The 20,434-nt window shown below is 39.9% G+C and overlaps 1 protein-coding gene across 1 annotated transcript in view; it reads left to right on the top strand.

The window, feature by feature from the left end:
* UNC5D (unc-5 netrin receptor D) overlaps nt 1-20,434 on the top strand; it is a 769,587-nt gene that overhangs the window by 646,877 nt on the left and 102,276 nt on the right. Inside the window, exons 8-9 of the mRNA XM_070765210.1 lie at nt 3,138-3,323; nt 17,865-18,242. Coding sequence (XP_070621311.1) covers nt 3,138-3,323; nt 17,865-18,242 — 564 coding nt within the window. The remainder of the gene's footprint in view (nt 1-3,137; nt 3,324-17,864; nt 18,243-20,434) is intronic.

Genomic DNA, 20,434 nt, shown 5'->3' with positions numbered 1-20,434 from the left:
CCAGAGCAGCTGACCGAGCGGAGCAGCGGCGCGAGGAAGGAGAGAGACAGAAGCAGGCGCGCACTTCGCCCTGAATGCCTCCTGACTCAAGCCGGCGGCCGCCTTTGGGTTTTTGGCTGGGGGGGGAGCAGGTGGACTTTCCTAACTCCCTCCCCCCCCCAGCAGCAGCTGCTACAGCTCCCTCTTCCCCGCCCCTCTTCTGCTGGTCACGGGCGAAGGGCAGGGAAGCCGGGCAAGAGCGATCTTCTGCCGGACATGGGCGAAGGGCGGGGAACCCAGCGGCTGTAGCAGCTGGTGCAAGAGACTTCCCCGCCCTTTGCCCATGGCTGGCAGAAGATCGCTCTTGCCCAGCGGGAGGCAAAGCACTGGGGTGGGAGTTGTCAGGACACCCCCCCACCCCAGCGCTTCGCTTCCCATCAGGCAAAAGTGCTCGGGAGGCCACGGGTGACGGGCGGGGAGGATCGGGAGGCTAAGTCTCCTGCAGCGGGTGCTGTGGTGGGGACCTTTGGGTTTGTGGCTGGGGGGGAAGGTGAAGTGCTGGGGTGGGGGTGTCAGGCCGGACCTCCTGCCTCCCCCCCAGCCAAAAACCCAAAGCAGCCTCCCAAACCTGAACTTTCGCTGAGAAGCCCCGCCGCCCGGCTGTCACCTTTTAAAACAGCCGGGGGGCTTCTCAGCAGCCTCCCAACGCCAAACCCAGAAGTTCGGGTTTGGCTTTCGGGTTCAGGAGGCTGCTGGGAAGCCCCCCTGGCTGTTTTAAAAGGTGACAGCCGGGCGGCAGCATTTTTTTGCGGTTTTGTTGTTGTTGTTGCATGGATTAATTGACTTTACATTGTTTCCTATGGGAAACAATGTTTCGTCTTACGAACCTTTCGTCTTACGAACTTCCCCCTGGAACCAATTAGGTTCGTATCTTGAGGTACCACTGTATTTCAATTTATATAAAAATTATGCTGTTAATTTCAAAATTACATACTTGTTTTTAGTAAAATGGATTTCTTTCATAAAATTAGTTGTCTGACTATGACGTGCTTGCTTTTCAAAAAGATATTCCAAATATTTCTAGCCAAATATATATAAAAAGTGAAAATACTGGCACACAGCAAGCCTGAAGGGGTGGCCCTTTTGTGACCAAAATAAACCAATAAGCATCATTTTTTTCAGTTCATTTCTATTTTTCTTATGATAAGGAATGTTCAATTTAGTATATCAAAACTTTTGGGGGGAAATTCTTTAGAGATTTGTAGCCTTAAAAATATAAACTGACACAAAATGCTGAAAAAATGGGGGGGAGATTTTTGATCAAAATAAAAATATAAGCATCAATTTTTTCAGTTCAATTTTCACATCATTACGTTCAGAAATGTTCAAACTAGTTTCCCAGTGAAAAAAGTTTTCAAAACGACCAAAGTTAAGTGCCTAAAAGAATTTTTTTGTTTTGGGTCAAATAGACCCGGGAACAGTACAAGTGTAGGTAAAATTTTGCCCAGAAAAAAGTTAGCCCCCACACCCAAAAAATATTTTTATGATGATCAGTAATGTTAAATTGAATAAATCAATGCCTAAGATATTAAAAATATTTCAGATTTGGAGCCTAAAAAAAATTAAAGTGAAAATGGTTGCAAGCAGCCGGGAGGGGTGGTGGTGGTGGCCTTATTTCTGATTTTAAAAAACCCAATAAGCATCATTTTTTAAAATTCATTTATATATTTCTTATGTTCAGAAATGTTCAAACTACCAATCCCACACCAACTTTAGTAAAATTGAATGCATTTTGCAGGCTAAACTATCTATAAATTGAAAAAAAGTTCACAAAAAAGGGGGGCTGCCTTTTATGATCAAAATAAACCAATAAGCATTATTGTTTTCAGTCCAATTTTCATATCATTGTGTGCAGAAATGTTCAGACTACTTTCCAAGTGAAAAAAGTTTTCAAATTGACCAAACATAAGCCCTTCAAATGAAGAATTTTCGGTCCAGGTCAGGGTGACCCGGGAACAGAACTTTAGGGACTTTTTTTTCAGCAAGAAAGAAGCCCCCCACCCCCAAAAAAATTTCTCATAGAGAATACCCCTAAAATGATGCAAAGTCATGAAATTCCAAGTTTCAGATATGCAGGGAAAATTTTTTACAGGGTCTCAAACTTTGATTTTGCATATCATAGACCCGAACAGAACAGCATATCCAACTTGGGAGATTCATTTGAACAGACCATGGGCAAAAAGGCAGAAACATACCTGCCCATTTTTTAAACACAGAGATACACTTATTGAAGAGATTAGTATCCAAGCCTTCCATGGTCCCCTCTGGTTCCCTCCCTCCAAGCAATTAACTGGACATTTGGAAAATCAGACCTAAAAGCCAAAAGGGGTACATTAGAAGAAGATTGAAGTGACCACTTGTGTCTGATCCAGCATATTAAAGCATTCTCAAGTTCTTTTAAGCAACCGGTTTCCTTCTTGGAACCCTCAGGTCATTCTGTTCTATTTTGGAAGCTTTAATTTGAATTTCTCCACTAAACTGTGATGCAGGATTGGGTTAAATTGTCCTAGTAATGCTAGGATTCTCTAAGTACATCATAGTCCATATGGATTGGACATATTTTCCAGAGGGCATTATGTAATTGGGAAGGAGAAAAATAGACATGATCCAGATTTAATGTCTATGTAGATTCTCAGTCATCCAGGTCCTGGTTGCCCCAAGGAGCTTTTTTCAAAAAGCAACTAAACTTCCTTGAAGATGTTTCACTTCTCATCCAAGAAGCTTCTCCAATTCTGATAGAAATTTCTTGGATGAGAAGTGAAACATCTTCAAGGAAAAACATTCCAGTTGCCTTTTGAAAAAGAGCACCTTTGGGTGCTATAGATTTACAGATTTCATGTTTCTTCCTTTCCAGAATCCCATAGGAAATAATGATCCATTTTTATTCTCATTTCCTCTACCTTTTTACAGGAAGATCAGGGAAAAAAATCTCTACTAATTTAATAGTGCAGTTAAGCTGATCAAGGGTAGTGATTCCTCTTTTCAGATAATTATTCCTATTCTCATAATTTCTGCACATTTAAACTGAACTTTGGCTTTGAATTGACACTAGCAATCAGAACAGCCTGCATTAATTTAGGGTATTTCTTCTCTTGCAGACATTGAAAATGCAACAGATATCGCTCTGTACTCAGGCCTTGGGGCTGCTGTCATCACCGTTGCCGTCATTGTTATTGGGGTGACTCTCTACAGGAGAAGCCAGAGTGAATATGGTGTGGATGTGATTGACTCCTCAGCTCTGACAGGAGGCTTCCAGACATTTAACTTTAAAACTGTCCGGCAAGGTTGGTAAAATTGGATAATAGCTTTTTGAGGAAGGATAGAATTAAAACCCTGCTGTTCTGTTTAAGAAAAGTAACAAATCTTCTGTTCCCGGGTCACCCTGACCCGGACCGAAAACTCTTCATTTGCAGTGCTTATGTTTGGTCAATTTGAATACTTTTTTCACTTGGAAAGTAGTCTGAACATTTCTGCACACAATGATATGAAAATTGAACTGAAGAAATTAATCCTTATTGGTTTATTTTGCACATAAATATGCCTTCCCCCCCCATTTTTGTGAATTTTCTTTAGGTTTATTGATAATTATGCCTGCAAAATACATTCTATTTTACTAAAGTTGGTATGGGATTGGTAGCTTGAACATTTCTGAACATAATGATATGAAAATTGAACTGGAAAAATTGATGCATATTGGTTTATTTTGTTGATGAAATGCACGCCCCCCCCCCGTTTTTTTTAAATAGTCTTCACTTTATGGATAGTTTTGCTAGCAAAATACATTCTATTTTACTAAAGTTGGTGTGGGATTGGTAGCTTGAACATTTCTGAACATAATGATATGAAAATTGAACTGGAAAAATTGATGCATATTGGTTTATTTTGCACATAATGTATGCCTCAATTATTTCAATTTATATAAAAATTATGCTGTTAATTTCAAACTTACATACTTTTTTTTAGTAAAATGGATTTGTTTCATAAAATTAGTTCTCTGGCTACAATGTGGTTGATTTTCAAAAGGATATTCCAAATATTTCTAGACAAATATGTATAAACAGTGACAATAATGGCACACAGCAAGGCCGAGGGGGGGTGGCCCTTTTGTGGCAAAAATAAACCAATAAGAACCATTTTTTTCAGTTCATTTATATTTTTCTTATATTCAGAAATGTTCAATTTAGTATATCAAACCTTTTGGGGGAAAATTCCTTAGGGATTTGTAGCCTTAAAAAATAGAAATTGACACGAAATTAAAAAAGGATGGGGGGAGGGGCTTTTTGATCAAAATAAAAATATAAGTCTCAATTTTTCCAGTTCAATTTTCATATCATTATGTTCATAAATGTTCAAACTAGTTTTCCAGTTGAAAAGGTTTTCAAAAAGACCAAATTCAAGTGCCTAAAAAAAATCATTTTGGTCCGGGTCTATATGACCCGAACAGACTAAGTGTGACTTTTTTTTTGCCCAGAAAAAAAAAATTTCCCCCACCCCCACAAATATTTTTTTGATGGTCAGCATTGTTAAATTGAGTAAATGAATGCCTAAGATTTTAAAGAATATTTCGGATTTGGAGCATAAAAAAATAAAAAGTGAAAATGGTTGCAAGCAGCTGAGGGGGGGGGAGGCCTTATTTCTGATGTTAAAAAACCAGTAAGAATCTTTTTGTTCAGTTCCTTTATATTTTTCTTATATTCAGAAATGTTCAAGCTACCAATCCCACACCAACTTCAGTAAAATAGAATGCATTTTGCAAGCAAAACTATCCATAAATTGAAAAAACTTTCACAAAAACGGGGGGGCGTGCATTATATCCGCAAAATAAACCAATAAGATTTACTTTTTTCATTTCAATTTTCATATCATTGTGTGCAGAAATGTTCAGACTACTTTCCAAGTGAAAAAAGCTTTCAAAAAGACCAAACATAAGCACTGCAAATGAAGAGTTTTCGGTCCGGGTCAGGGTGACCCGGGAACAGAAGATTTGTAACTTTTTTTGCCCAGCAAAAACTAAGCCCCCCCCCCCCCCCCAAAAAAAATTCTCATAGAGAGAACCCCTGAAATGATGAAACTACATGAAATTTCAAGTTTCAGATATGCAGGGAAAATTTTTTACAGGGACTCAAACTTGGCTTCGGGTCACATACGACCCGAACAGAACAGCAGGGTTTTTATGTGACCAAGTGAAATTAAGTGACCAAGTTTTAAGCTTCCTTGGAATTTTCATGGATGTATGTAGTATGGAATTCCTGCTCATCTCCTTCATACTATACTGGTCATGTAAACAAAGTGGGAAGTATAGATATCTTGAACACAAGTAACTTCTTCCTACATGGCTGTGCTTCTTCCTTTAAACAGCTGGCAAGTTGTCAGCTTTATTTTAAAAAAAGTTTTAATAAATTTGTTTTTCATACATTTAAAACAGAAAACATCTATTTACATTGCCCGTTTTTAATATACAGTTACACTTTGTCTTTACTTCTGTAATACAAGAAAAAGAAAATAAAAACAGGAATATGAGAAACTTTTTTTGATCAAAAAAGAAATATATTAAAATAGTGAAAGTTGTGAACATATATATTTGTTTACAGTAAGCCAATTGAAGAAAAGTTATTAGATATTTCGGTACACCCTTAGTCTGAAATTAACTGTCATTCTGTTTGGTATCTTTTTTGAATCCACTTATGCCATTTCTCCCATATTTTAGCAGTTTCATTATCTTTTGTTCCCTTAATATCCCTTGTCATCTCTTCCATTTCTGCACACCTGTATACTTTTTCTATAATTTGACCTTCTGAAGGTATGTTTTTATTTTTACAGATCTGGGCAAGTTGTCAGCTTCCTATATAGGTATAGCATTTTAATCATGCTTCTATGTATCTTGACAATCTTTCTTACCAAATTTAGTCGAAAAATGCATCCTTTTTGAACCAGACAATGATATGGAATTGAGTCTTCCTTTCTAGTCCACACATCCATTGAGAACTACAATGGAATATAAGCCAGGATGTTTAGATAATTTTATAGTAGTGGGACATTTTGGTGAATGTTTGGAACAGTCAGCACCAGTGAGCACAGCCAGTGGGAGTAGACTGTTGTCCAACATCTATGTGTCAGACATCTATGTGTCAAACTCAAGACTCTTGGTCAGTGAGAGAGACCGACAACGTGTGTGTGTGTGTGTGTGTGTGTGTGTGTGCAAGGAAGTTCTCAAACTGTTTAGGACTTGACCCGAAGAGAAAACAGAGCTGAAGATGCTAGTTGGTGGGAGCAGCCAGCGCTGAGGAAAAACCCCTGATGTCTCTCTCCCCTCTACCTTGGGTAAGGAGTGCTGGGAGGTCTGTTATTGCGTTATTGACCCCCTGTTTAGATGAAATAACAAGAGGCCTATAGATACAGACAATAAGACTGAGGACTTTAGTGCCCCCACTTACATCTGTTCCCCTTGTGAAGAATAGACAATTTTTTTTAGCTCAGGACTCTTAGATAAACCATTCAGGACCTTTCAGGACTTTCAGTAAGAAGGACAATAAAATTTTCTCTTCATACTGAAGAACTGAGATTATGTCAGCCTGGATAAAAGTTGTATCATCTTATATTCCAATTCAAACTAATTGTGTTTTTATACCTGTTTCTATGTTTGTTTTATATCTCTTAAATTATATTTTAATACTTGTATTTTACTGCTATTTGTGCATGGGTGGGATTTATTGGGGAGGGAATTGTGGGTTGGGGGAGGGAGAGAATTTTTAACCCTTTTTAATTAAATAAGAAGGGTAGGTGGGGAGCGAGTGTGGTGTGTCTTGAATGACAAGCTTGCTGAGAGGTTGGAGGGCCTATGGAGATTGGAGAACAACTTTAGGTGCGGTGGAGAGCCAGGGCATTATGGTCGTTACTGGGAGGGGCAGGTATGGTGGGAGCCAAGAGGTAGGCCACTCTCGGGGAACGAGGACGTACTGCTTGAAAGCAATTCCTTGCTCTGGCCCCTCGTTCTCATCCTAAGTAGCTGGTGTCAGATTTAGTCAGGGCCCTGGTCTCAGGCTGCTGCTACTCAATGACAGGTTGGTTGCAAACAAGGCCCCTTGATCCGAGATTTATTCTTGGAGGAAGGGGCTGACCTGGCTTGTGTGACTGAAACCTGGCTGAGACCTAAGGGAAGTGTTCCTCTCTTGAAAATGTGCCCAGAAGATTTATTGTCTTGCATCAGCCATGAAACCATGGAAAGAGTGGGGGAGTAGCATTTATCGTCCGGAAGACTCTAAGCCCTCACAGGGTCCCTGCTCCTGAGATTGCCATGTGTCAGTCTCTCCTCTTGAGATTGAATTTAGTGTTCAGGTGGGCTTGCTATTAACATACCTGCCTCCCAGTTATGTTGCAACAGGCCTGCCTGCACTGCTCGAGGCGGTAGCTGGGCTGGAAGTGGAGTTCCCCAGGCTTGCAGTCCTGGGGGACTTTAATCTACCAATGCTCGGTGAAACTTCATAAGTAGTGCAGGAATTCATAGTATCTATGACAACTATGGACCTGACCCAAGTAACGCAGAGTCCAACTCATAGAGGGGGACATACACTCAACTTGGTGTTTCTCTCAGAGCAGTGGAAAACTGATCTGCTTTTAAGGGGTATAGTCACCACACCCTTGTCATGGTCAGATCACTTCCCGTTGAGGCTGGACTTTAACCGACCAATCCCCCACCACAGGGAGGCGGAACTGATTAGGTGGTTCTGCCCCAGGTGCCTAATGGTTTCAGAGAGAACAGAGGGAATTCCTGACTCATTTGTTCGCAGTCTGGATGAGTCTCTGGTGACTGCATGGAATGGTTTTGGCCAGTCAGGAGGTGACATGCAGCTCGATGCAGGCATTGATCAATGCTTCCTTGAGTGAGGGGTCATTTCCATACCCACTAGATCTAGCCGAATTGAAGAACTCTAGGCCAATCTTCAACCTGCCCTTTTGGGGCAAGATTGTTGAGAAGATGGTGGCACTCCAGCTCCAGCGGTGCTTGGATGAAGCTGATTATCTGGACTCCTTTCAGCCTTGTTTCAGGACTGGTCACAGCACGGAAACCGCTTTGGTCACACTGTTGGATGATCTCTGGCAGGCCTGGGATAGGGGACATTTCTCTATCCTGCACACCCATATAACACCTATGCTTCATGAGCTGCACTGGCTTCCTATTAGTCTTCAGGCACAATTCAAGGTGTTGGTTAAAACCTGTAAAGACCCATATGGCTCAGGGCCACACTATTTACGGGGTCATCTCCTGCCACATACTTCCCAGAGACCAATTAGAGCACACAGAGTTGGCCTCCTCCAGATCCATTGACTAAGCAATGCAGTTTGACGGGGCTTTAGGGGAGGACTTCTCTGTTGCCGCCCGGGTTCTATGGAATCAACTCCCCCCCCCCATATCCATACTGCTCCCACCCTACTGGCCTTCCATAAAGCCCCGAAGGCCTGGCTTTGCCGGCAAACCTGGGAGCCATGAATTGATATATATCATAGCCAAATTGTATGAATGGTATGCATGTATGCTGATTGTACAGTTTAACTATATTTTTTAATTAGGGATTTATAGTTTTAGACTGTAGATTTGACTTTTTTCTATTGCATTTGTAATTTTATATTGTTGTAAGCCTGCCCGAGTCCTTCAGGATTGGGTTGCATAGAGGTTGAATTAATTAATTAATTAATTAAATAAATAAATAAATAAATGTGTATTTATAGAAATAGCACCTAGATTTATATACCACTTCTTCATACTTTACAGCCCTCTCTAAGCAGTTTATAAGTCAGCATATTGCCTCCAACAATCTGGGTCCTCATTTTGCCTATTTTGGAAGTATGGAAGGCTGAATCAACCTTAAGCCAGTCAGGACTGAATTGCTAGCAGCTGGCAAAATTTGTTTGCAATGCTTCATTGTAATCACTGTGCTACTATGACTCTTGTATTTACTATTATTCTTATTTAAGTATAGCAGCAGCAAATTTAAAAATGGGTTTTGTAAGCATATTTAAACTCAATAAATTTATTGTATTTAACTTCCAGATTGTGGCAATAATAAAGAATGCTATAATAACATCTGACTGCTTCTGTGTTAAAAAGTCACACTTAAGTATAGTTTCCAAAAGACATCTTCTTTAAACAATTGAATTGATTCAGAATTCCTGATCCAATTTTTAATTGTTTATTAAATCCCAGAGAAATGTTTGTATGTTGAGTGGTAAGGGTAAAGGGAATCACTCAGCTGAGTTTGTGTCCTACTTATATACTGCATATCATTGTTCAAGTATCATTATTAAAAATTGGCACTTTTGATTTCAGCTCTAGTACATCTCTATTTGAAAAAGGTGATCCATTCATGGAGAGTAGAAGACATGAGTCATGTTTTATAAGTATATAAAGTCCAATTTGTCAACTTTCCAATTTGTCAAGTTGCTTAAAAATACCATCAAAAACTCAGGAAATTGCACATTGTGATATTTTTCCTAAGGGCTCTTTTTAAAAAAACTTTATATAAGATGTTAGGTATTTTAGGTATACGAGCGAACCTCGACTCCAATTGTGAAACAGAGTCGACTGACAACGAGTCAGTTGAGGTGACTGGGGCTAAACGTCTTTGTCCATCTGTCTGGGAGGAGTTTGATTTGGTGACACCTGATGAAGTGGACAAGGCCATTGGAGCTGTAAGTTCCGCCACCTGTCTACTGGATCCGTATCCCTCTTGGTTGGTTTCGGCCAGTCGAGAGGTGACGCGGAGCTGGGTCCAGGAGATTGTCAAAGCCTCCTTGGGGAGGGGGTCCTTATAAGGAGGCACTTGTGCGCCCCCTCTTTAAGAAGCCTTCCCTGGACCCAGCCGTGCTCAATAACTACCGTCCAGTCTCCAACCTTCCCTTTATGGGGAAGGTTATTGAGAAGGTGGTGGCACTTCAACTCCAGTGGTCCTTGGAAGAAGCCGATTATCTAGGTCCTCAGCAGTCTGGATTCAGGCCCGGCTACAGCACGGAAACTGGTCGCGTTGATGGATGATCTCTGGCGGGCCCAGGACAGGGGCTTGTCTTCTGTCCTGGTGCTTCTTGACCTCTCAGCGGCTTTCGATATCATCGACCATGGTATCCTTCTGCACCAGCTAGAGGGGTTGGGAGTGGGAAGCAATGTCCTTCAGTGGTTCTCCTCCTACCTCTCTGGTCGGTTGCAATCGGTGTTAGTGGGGGGTCAGTGGTCGACCTCTAGGTCTCTCCCTTGTGGGGTACCTCAGGGGTCGGTCCTCTCCCCCCTGCTATTTAATATCAAGATGAAACGCTGGGTGAGATCATCCAAGGGCATGGGGTGAGGTATCATCAAGACGCCGATGATACCCAGTTATACATCTTCACCCCATGTCCAGCCAACGAAGCAGTGGAAGTGATGTGCCGGTGCCTGGAGGATGTTGGGGCCTGGATGAGTGTCAACAAACTCAAACTCAACCCAGACAAGACGGAGTGGCTGTGGGTCTTGCCTCCCAAGGACAATTCCATCTGTCTGTCCATTACCCTGGGGGGAGAAACACTGACCCCCTCAGAGAAGGTTCGCAACTTGGGCGTCCTCCTCAATCCACAGCTCACATTAGAGAAACATCTTTCAACTGTGGCGAGGGGGGCGTTCGCCCAGGTTCGCCTTGTGCACCAGTTGCGACCCTACTTGGACCGGGACTCACTGCTCACAGTCACTCATGCCCTCATCACCTCGAGGTTCGACTACTGTAATGCCCTCTACATGGGGCTACCTTTGAAAAATGTTCGGAAACTTCAGATCATGCAGAATGCAGCTGCGAGAGCAATCATGGGCTTTCCCAAATATGCCCATGTCACACCAACACTCCGCAGTCTGCATTGGTTGCCAATCAGTTTCCGATCACAATTCAAAGTGTTGGTTATGACCTATAAAGCCCTTCATTGCACCGGAGCAGATTATCTCAGGGACCGCCTTCTGCTGCACGAATCCCAGTGACCAGTTAGGTCCCACAGAGTGGATCTTCTCCGGGTCCCGTCAACTAAACAATGTTGCTTGGCAGGATCCAGGGGAAGAGCCTTCTCTGTGGTGGTTGCCCCCACCCTCCTTGCCTTTCATAAGCTACTTAAAACCCACCTCTGCCGTCAGGCATGGGGGAATTGAGATCCTCTTTCCCCCTAGGCCTTTACAATTCTATGCATGGTATGTATGTATGTATGTTTGGTTTTTATATTAATGGATTTTTAATCGTTTTTAGTATTAGATTACTATTGTACACTGTTTTATTGTTGCTGTTAGCCGCTCCGAGTCTCCGGAGAGGGGCGGCATACAAATCCAAATAAATAAATAAATAAATAAATAAATAAATAAATAAATAAATAAATAAATAAATAAATAAATAAATAAATAAATTTTAAAAAATTTCTTTTCTTTTCAAATAACTTTCTGATTTCTGAAATCCCTAGTGCTAGAAATGTGAAGAGAAGTATGACTATTTACCATGGAGATAAGAATTATTTCCATAGAATAATAGAGGATAAATGTTCAAAGACATCCTGAAGACCATCTGCCCAGAGCAGTAATCCTCTATCAGGGTATCACCAACTACTGACAATCCAGTATTTAAACATTTCCAACGAAAGGGAGACCACCAGCTCCCAAAGCATTGGATCATATCTTACTATTGTATTAGGTTTTTAAAATTTTGATATCCAACCAGAATCTAATTTCACATAATTAACCCCATTATTTTTTGGCCTGTCTACTACAACTCTACAGAGAAAACTTAACAGCTATCAGTCCCAAGCCCTTTATTCCCCCCAGCCCTTCATCATCTATATTATTATAATGAATATATTAAATTATCTAGATGAGATCCTCATTTTAATTTCCATGGTGATTGGGGGAGGGAAGTACTATATTAGTACTAGAGTTTAACTAGACAGCTATATAATGACTAAATCTTGTGAACATTTCATTTATACAGTGATTCATATGCACATTCTTATACACATATGAGAAACAACCATTCTGTAGAGAACTGTAAAGAAAGAAGAGGCAGAGCCTAGGGTCAAGGGAACCTTAACCCTAAGGCTCATGTCCAATCTCCCTTTTATTTAGCACCAATTTAGTGTTGGCTGTTAATTGTCTAGATTTTTGTGTATAGGCTTGAATAATAAATGTATTGAACTGGAACTTATATATGATCCTGATTCTTCACATCTGACAAGAATGAAGCAATATGGTTCAAAATTATTCCAAAAAGACAGAACAAAAACAATGGCTTTACATTACAAATCAGACATGAAGAAGAGTGTCCTAATGATACAAGCTATTCCACAATGGAAGAGGAAGTGATGAAACATCCCTTTGTTGGAAATGTTTAAAAAGAAATTGATGACTATCAGTTAAGGATGCTGTAGTAGTGGGTTACTGTAGTGTGCGGGGGATTGGATTTCATGATTTTCACAGTGACTTTTAATCCTTTCACTGTATGATTCAGGGTAAGAACCTGGGGAAAATCAGCCCTGTTAGAAATCTAGGTCTCCAATTTGCTCAATAGTCACTGAGCCAAAGAGCTCCCATAATGAAATTTCTAGTTATTTTTCATAGCATGTATTATTAAAACACCCACATATCAAGAGAGAGAGAAAAATTAAAGAATAAACTAAAAAAAACCCTACTTTTATAGGAATTCAAATTACACGGTAACAGCACATTGTGGATGGAAAGCTATAAAAAAATATATGTATATGCTATGTATATACATAAAACAATAAGTCATGTGTTTGTGTGTGTGTCCTTATACATGCTGAGAAAATCACTGGAGCACAGAAATGTTTGGGTAAGGATGCCAAGCTGTTGAGAAAATTTTAATAAATTTTAATAAAATAATTTCAACATTTCAATGTATGTAAAAAAAGGACTAAACTCTACCAAGATAGGTTCAGAAATTGGTTCTTGTATTTTTAAAATAGTAATAATAATAATCAGGGAGGGACTTCCAGTTTGACGCCTCCCTGAAGCAAGGCAGTGGGGGTTTTCTGCATTTCGGTGATTCTCAGTAGCTGAGGAAGCGATTGTCGCCTGGAGGGATGACAATTTGAAGGGGAACTCCCATAACACCTTTGGTGGAAGGGCAATCCCTGGAGGGCAAGGGAAAACCCCGGGCTAAGCCGAAAGAAACCGATACCATTGTCGGTCCTGAAACTTGGCAGCCCGACGTTTAGAGAGGAAGCTGAGTGAGACAGCAGAACGGGGTGTGGTTGCTTTAGAGAAGGACTTGGTTGGAGTGATTTCTTTTCTAATAGAGGCACTAAAGGATTTGCCCAGTTGCAGTGTTTGGCATTGGTAGTGGGAGAAGAGCAGTGACTCCAAGACTCCAAAGACAAAACTCCAGGATCAAGAGAGATTGAAAGGAGTGAAAAGAACAATCTAACAACATTGATTGCTAAGATTGGAGATCTCTAAAGGAAAGCAGTGCGAGCAGAGTGCAAGAACAGAAAGAAACAATTGGTATGGATTTGGTGTGGATCCAGCAATGGAGGGCTTGAATGTTTTGTGGAAAGTGAGGAGGGAGCTTGAAAGCAGGACAGGATGAAACAGCTGGGTAAAGTCGGTACATGACTCAGCAAAGCGGAGGCCAACTTTAAAAACTCTTTTTTACTCACCTTATATAATCTTTATTCTATTTGAACTTTACTTATCTACTGGATTGTCTTTGCTAATCCTTAAACTCTTCAGCTCCTTTTTTAAAAAACACTTTGACGACTGTGATTTGAGAAAGTGAAATTGAAACAGACTAATACAGGACTACCATGAGATTTTTTTAATATATCACTTTATTTATACTTATACCTTTATATATTACTTACTATTTACATATTATATTGATATCTACATTTATATTTATATTTATACCTTTCTTCCCATCATTTATAATTAGTACAAGAAAACTGTTTTTCAACTGTATGATTTATTTATATATGTGCTAAGATGTATACTATATGATTATTAATTATTAATTTATCAATTATAGAAACAGTGACTAATTACTAGTTCCTAAGGTATAATATTTGTTCAATGAATTATATTCTCAATTGATTTGGTCCATGACCTATAACTCATAAACAATTCTTAAAATCTATACATATATTTATATATACCTCGCAGTATTATTAGTGTAAACTGAATTTACTCAATAGGAAATAGACTATACTACTGAAAACAAATTAAGATATCTGTGGTTAATTTGTGTACTTTTTGGAAAGTATACAAAATGTCAACTTTCACTCAAACTACCCTAAATAAAGCGCCAACTACTCCCTAACCAGTGATGCCATTGATCCAACGTATGGCAGAGACAATACCCCCAAACTAGCAACCACCCCAGATTTCACGAGCATCACTTCAAGATATGATAAGATGCAGCAGTCAATTGATGGAAATTACGAAGCAATGACAGGATATAAAAAGAACGGACAAAGGGGTATCTAAGCTAGATGAAAGGGTAGGCAAACCGGATGATAAATTTGAACTAATTTGAACTAACACATTAACCAAAAATGAACAAAAAATAAATGAAATAGAAGAAAAGATTAATAACATTGAAGCTAGACTTCAGAAAATAGAAATACAAACAACAATAAAGACCTTGAAGAAGCTGTTCTCAACCTAGAATTAGGGAAATCAGCATTTTTTAAAACAATTTTAAAATGTAAAAAAAACCTTCCTGAAACCATGGCTCAAATTCCTGCAGGCATAACTAACTCTGAGGGAAATTGATAAAATGTATTGAATCTCAACAAGCTATACCCACCGACACAAACTTCCAAGGGAAGTACATGTTCACTTCATTAAAAAGATAACTAGGGACGAGGTATATAACTTGGCAAGGGAGAACACGGTAACGTATGGAGAAAAAGAAATAACCGTCTTCAAACAAATTCCAAGATAGTTGAGGGAAAAAAGAAAATCCTATCTGTTCTGGTCTAGCTATGCTGCTCTAAAAATACTCTCTTTACAGGATTGGATTTTCAAAATAACACTTCTTTATTTATTTCTTCCACACAGATAAAAATAAGACCAATATCAGTAAATATTAATGGACTGAACTCTCTGGTGAAGAGGAAAATTTTCCCCACAAACTTATTAAGCATAACCCAGTTATTATATGCTTACAAGAAACCCATATTTAAAAAGACCAAAACCATATTTTACAATGTCGAAACTTGGGTACTTGTTTCATCATCTCAGCCTCAATTTAAAAAAGGGGAGGGGGTAGTGACTTATATCAAACTGTGGGTCAACCCAAAACTAATTTATAATGACGAAGATGGTAGAGTTAAATCTGCAATTATTGTAAACATTTATGCCCCAAATATGAATCAATTAGCATTTTTTACAAAATTTCATAAACTCATATTAGATACAAAAAGTGAAAAACTACTATTAATTGGAGACTTTAACTCGATTACAGATAGAAACCTTGATTATAAGGGCCAAAACAAAAGGAAAACAAGAAAACTCCTACCAGAGTCCTTCAATGCAATGGCGAACAAATTCCAATTGAAGGATGTCTGGCGTATCCAACACCCTAATACCAAAGCCTATACTTTCTTTTCTCATTTGCAAAAATCCTATTCTAGAATCGACACGGCATGGGCCAACCCTGATTTTCAATCCCAACTTTTAGAAGCTGAAATTTTATACAACACATATGCTGATCATAACCCACTCCAATTAAAATGGAGAGACCAAGACAGTCCCATATGCAAAAGATAGTCAATTAATCAAATAATGATCAAAGAAAAAAAACTTCATCAATATGATGAAGAAGGATTTAGATTTTTTTCCCCCCCAAAACATTTACAATGATTCAACAACCATCTGAAACATATGGGACACCACTAATGTTCCCTCTAATTTTTTTCGGTGTGGGCGGAAAAGTATAGTTTATTTATTTATTTATTGTTAGAGTTGAAAGGGACCATGAAGGCCATCGAGTTCAACCCCCTGCCCAAGCAGGAACCCTATAGTACACCAGTCAAGTGGCAGTTCAATCTTCTCTTTAAAATGTCCAGAGTGTTGGAGTTCACAATGTCCGCTGGTAGGTTGTTCCATTGGTTGATCGCTCTGACCGTCAGGAAGTTCCTCCTTATCTCCAAGTTGAATCTCTCCTTGGTCAGCTTCCAGCCATTGTTCCTCGTCCGTCCCTCTGGTGCCCTGAAGAATAAAGTGATCCCCTCCTCTCTGTGACATCCCCTCGTATACTTGTAGACTGCTATCATGTCTGCTCTGGCCCTCCTTTTCTCTAGGCTATCCATGCCCAGTTCCCTCAGTCGCTCTTCGTAAGTCTTGGTTTCCAATCCCTTAATCATCTTGGTTGCTCTTTTTTGCACCTTCTCCAGAGTTTCAGTGTCTCTTTTGAAGTGTGGTGACCAGAACTGAATACAGTACTCCAGGTGTGGTCGGACCAGGGCATAGTAGAGTGGTATTAAGACTTCCCTGTCTGAGTGGCACATTTTCATGCCTAAGCACCTGATTTTTTTTCACAGATTTCACCCAAGACAACTTGCTGCGTAATTATTTGGGGCTCGGTGTACCTTTCCACTATGTTATTCTGTTATTCTGGTTGCCTAATTATTGATAACACTAGCATACAAATATGAATGAAGTATGAAGTAAAACAAGACAGATACTTTGCTGGCAACATTGCAATTCTATGTTTCCATAGTGGAAAATTTATGTAGTTGAGGGTTGAAATGTTTATATTGTCTGTCCTCTGTGTTTACTTATCTTCCGGAACATGTTTCATTAACACTCTGGGTAACAACACCAGGGCATGGAGGAGTGGTTTTTGCTGGCTGTTAACATGTGGTGGATTGTCCTATCAGCCTTGATTATTTTTTTCCTAGGTTTCTTTTTGGATGAGATATGGTTTATGGTTTATCTTTAGCTGGAGCTGGTTCCTGCTTATCTGGGTGTTAGTTAATAGACGCATAATGTGGAAGGGTGGTTGCTTCTCTTCTTGAATAGTGTTTAGATGAAATTACAATATGCCTATAAATCGATAATTCATTAAGAGTCACATCTCTAGGACTTTTCTTGCATTTTAAAATCTCAATAATGGATATAACTGATGGTTAAACTACTAGTTCTAGGTATTTTTGGTGTTTTCCTGCAGATGCTAGGTAACACCATCAGTCATATGTAAGCCCCATGGGTAGACCAGACCAAGAAATCATCTAACACAATTTTGCAAGTCTGATTATTTATAACCTCTTCTGTTACTTTTAATTTTACTGAATTAAGGAGGTGTCTGTCTGAGTTAGTTCTCAAGATTATCTCAACATTCAGTACTTAGACAAAATGTTTAACCTCTTGTTTACAGAGTTTGTGTACCTCCCTCAAGATCATCTTCCTTAATCTATATCGCATGAGAGATTTCATCTGCTGGTAGTTTATTCATAGTAGCTTGTTCTACCACTAAACCCTATACTGTCATGCACTCATGATGTTATCTGTCCTGATCATGAAACTTTTGCAGAAAAATATTCAATCTCAATGAATTTATTTAGATCTAGCTTGGTCTAAGATATTTACAGTTTCAGAACTGAAATTGTGGTTGACTCAGGCATACATTTTCCTTCTCGTAATTAATTTTCTGTTTGTAAAAACATTTACTTGTAATTTATTACAAAAATTTCCCATTTGAAATCTAAGGTAATGTTGCTTGAGGTTTGCAATTTTAATTTAAAATTAAGTATGCAGACAATACTGAGTATTCTACATAGTAATGGTACTGATTGCTTGATCAATTTCCTTCTATCAGGTAACTCCTTGCTTTTGAACTCATCCATGCAGCCTGATCTGACTGTCAGTGGAACCTACAGTGGACCCATATGCCTTCAAGATCCCATTGACAAGGAGCTGATGACAGAATCCTCCCTCTTCAACCCTTTGTCCGATATCAAAGTCAAAGTTCAGAGTTCATTTATGGTGTCATTGGGTGTGACAGAACATTCGGAGTATCACAGGAAAACTCATTCTGGGACATTTCCACATGACAACAACAAAACCTTCAATTCTATGCATGGGAAGAACAAAACAGCCTACATTCAGAATCTCTCATCACTTTCAAAGCAAAATGAGATGAGAGCTACCAGTGTATTTGGTCATCTGGGAGGGCGTTTAGGAATTCCCAACACAGGTGGGTTTCTGCCAAATCTGAATATACTGGTATTTGGAAATGCAGGCATAAATGGATTTCCCCCCTTGAATTTAATTTAAAATACACAATAGTAATACATTCTTCTATCAGTTTACTCTGAGAGGAATGTGATATGTGAATTTTTGCATGTCAGAGAAGCAACTGTGACTAGCTGACAATTTGGTAAAGCTGTTGTAATCCTCCCACTGCAGCTGTGAATTTTTTTTTTACTTTCTAAAAAGAAGCACACTGTTTTGCCTGCCTCTTTGATAGGGAATACATTTTTTTTTAAAAAAAAGTATTGGATTTGCCACAACTTAAACCTCTAAATAAAAATGTTCCTTGGCTCTATTTGCTGAGAAAGGTATAGTTTATTACAGGTCAGGTGTATTGCAAATCAGAACTGAAAATCATGCACCAGAACCCCTACATTCTATTTTTCCCTCCCTTAACCCTTCCCTCAAGGAGGCATTTTGGTCAATGCCTCCTTGAGGGAGGGGTTTGTCCCACAACCGTTAAAGGTGGAGGTTGTGAGACCCCTCCTCAAGAAGCCTTCACTAGATCCAGCAGAACTAAAGAACTTTCATCCAGTCTCCTGAAAGTGGTGTCGCTTCTATAGTTGTTGGAGGAAACAGATTATCTAGACCCTTTCCAATTGGATTTCAGGCCTGGCTACAGCGTGGAAACTGCTTTGGTTTCTCTAATGGATAATCTCTGGCAAGCCCGAGATGGGGGTCATTCCTCTATCTTGGTGCTACTTGATCTCTCAGCTGTTTTCAATACCATTGAGCATGGTATCTTCTGCACCGATTTAGGGAGCTGAGATTAGGATTATTATGGTGGTTCTCCTCCTATCTGGTTGATCACAGTCGGTGTTGGTGGGAGGGCAGAGGTTGACCCTAGACCCCTTGTTTTCAGGATGCCTCAGGGCTTGGTCCTCTCTCCCCTACTATTTACCATCCACATGAAACCACTGATTGAGATCATCCGATGACATGGGGTGAGATTTCAGCAATATACTGATGATTCCCAGCTATATATCTCCACACCATGTCAGTTCAGTGAAGCAGTGGATATGATGTTCCAGTGCATGGATGAGGTGAGGGTCTGGATGGGAGTCAACAGGCTCAAATGTAACCCTGACAAGACCGAGTGGCTGTAGATACTGCCTCCAAAAGACTATGTTGACTGTCCTTCCTTGGTTCTTGGGGGAGAGACATTAACCCCCTCAGAACAGGTTTGCAATTTGGGTGTCCTCCTAGACTCACAGATAAGATTAGATCAACACCTGCCAGCTGTAGCTAGGGGGATCTTTGCACAGGTTTGACTAGTACACCAATTGAGACCCTACTAAGATCAAGATGCTCTTCTTATGGTCACTCATGCCCTTATCACCTCACAGCTGGATTATTGCAATGCGCTCTATATGGGACTACCCTGGAAACGTTTTCAGAGATTATAGTTGGTCAAGAATGCAGCTGCGTGAACTGTGGTGGGTGCTCCCAGATACACTCACACTAAACCAAATCTTCACAAGCTGCACTGGCTTCCTATCAGTCTCCAGTCACAATTTAAGGTATTGGTTATTTCCTTTATGACTCAGGGCTAGATTATCTTTGAGACCGTCTTCTACCACATACCTTCCAGTGACTGGTTAGATCCCATAGGACTGGTCTTCTTTGGGTCCCGTCAGCTAAACAATGTTGGCTGGCAGGTCTGCAGGGAAGACTCTTCTCTGTGGTTGCTCCAACTCTCTGGAATCAGCTACCTCCTGAGATCCACGCTGTCCCCAAATTATTGGCCTTCCAGAAAGACCAAAAGACTTGGCTTTTCCAACAGGCTTGGAAAAGGGTTACTAGCAAGGGGGGGGGATTGCGGGTTACTAGCAAGGTCAGCTAAAGAATGTATGGATGACTGTAATTATTTTAAAGTGAAATGTTTTTATATTGATTCATTTTTATTTTTGTTGTGAGCAAACAAATCTCATTGCTCATCCCAGTGTAACCAATCAGGTTCAGGCAGGATGCTTTCAGAATGGTTAGTCCAAGTGCAATTTGGTATTCATCCCCCTCCTTCCAATTGGGTGATCTTGAGGCAGCATGTTGAGGAGGTACAGCACTTACTTCCATTTCCCCAAGCATTCCTCCTTTCCTTCCCCCTCCCCACAGTTCATGGCAGTTTGTCACTGCATA

Source organism: Erythrolamprus reginae, chromosome 12 (assembly GCF_031021105.1).
Source record: "Erythrolamprus reginae isolate rEryReg1 chromosome 12, rEryReg1.hap1, whole genome shotgun sequence".
Taxonomy (NCBI): Eukaryota; Metazoa; Chordata; class Lepidosauria; order Squamata; family Dipsadidae; genus Erythrolamprus; species Erythrolamprus reginae.
Note: the sequence above shows the minus strand (reverse complement) of the source record. Positions and strands in the feature narration are given on the sequence as shown.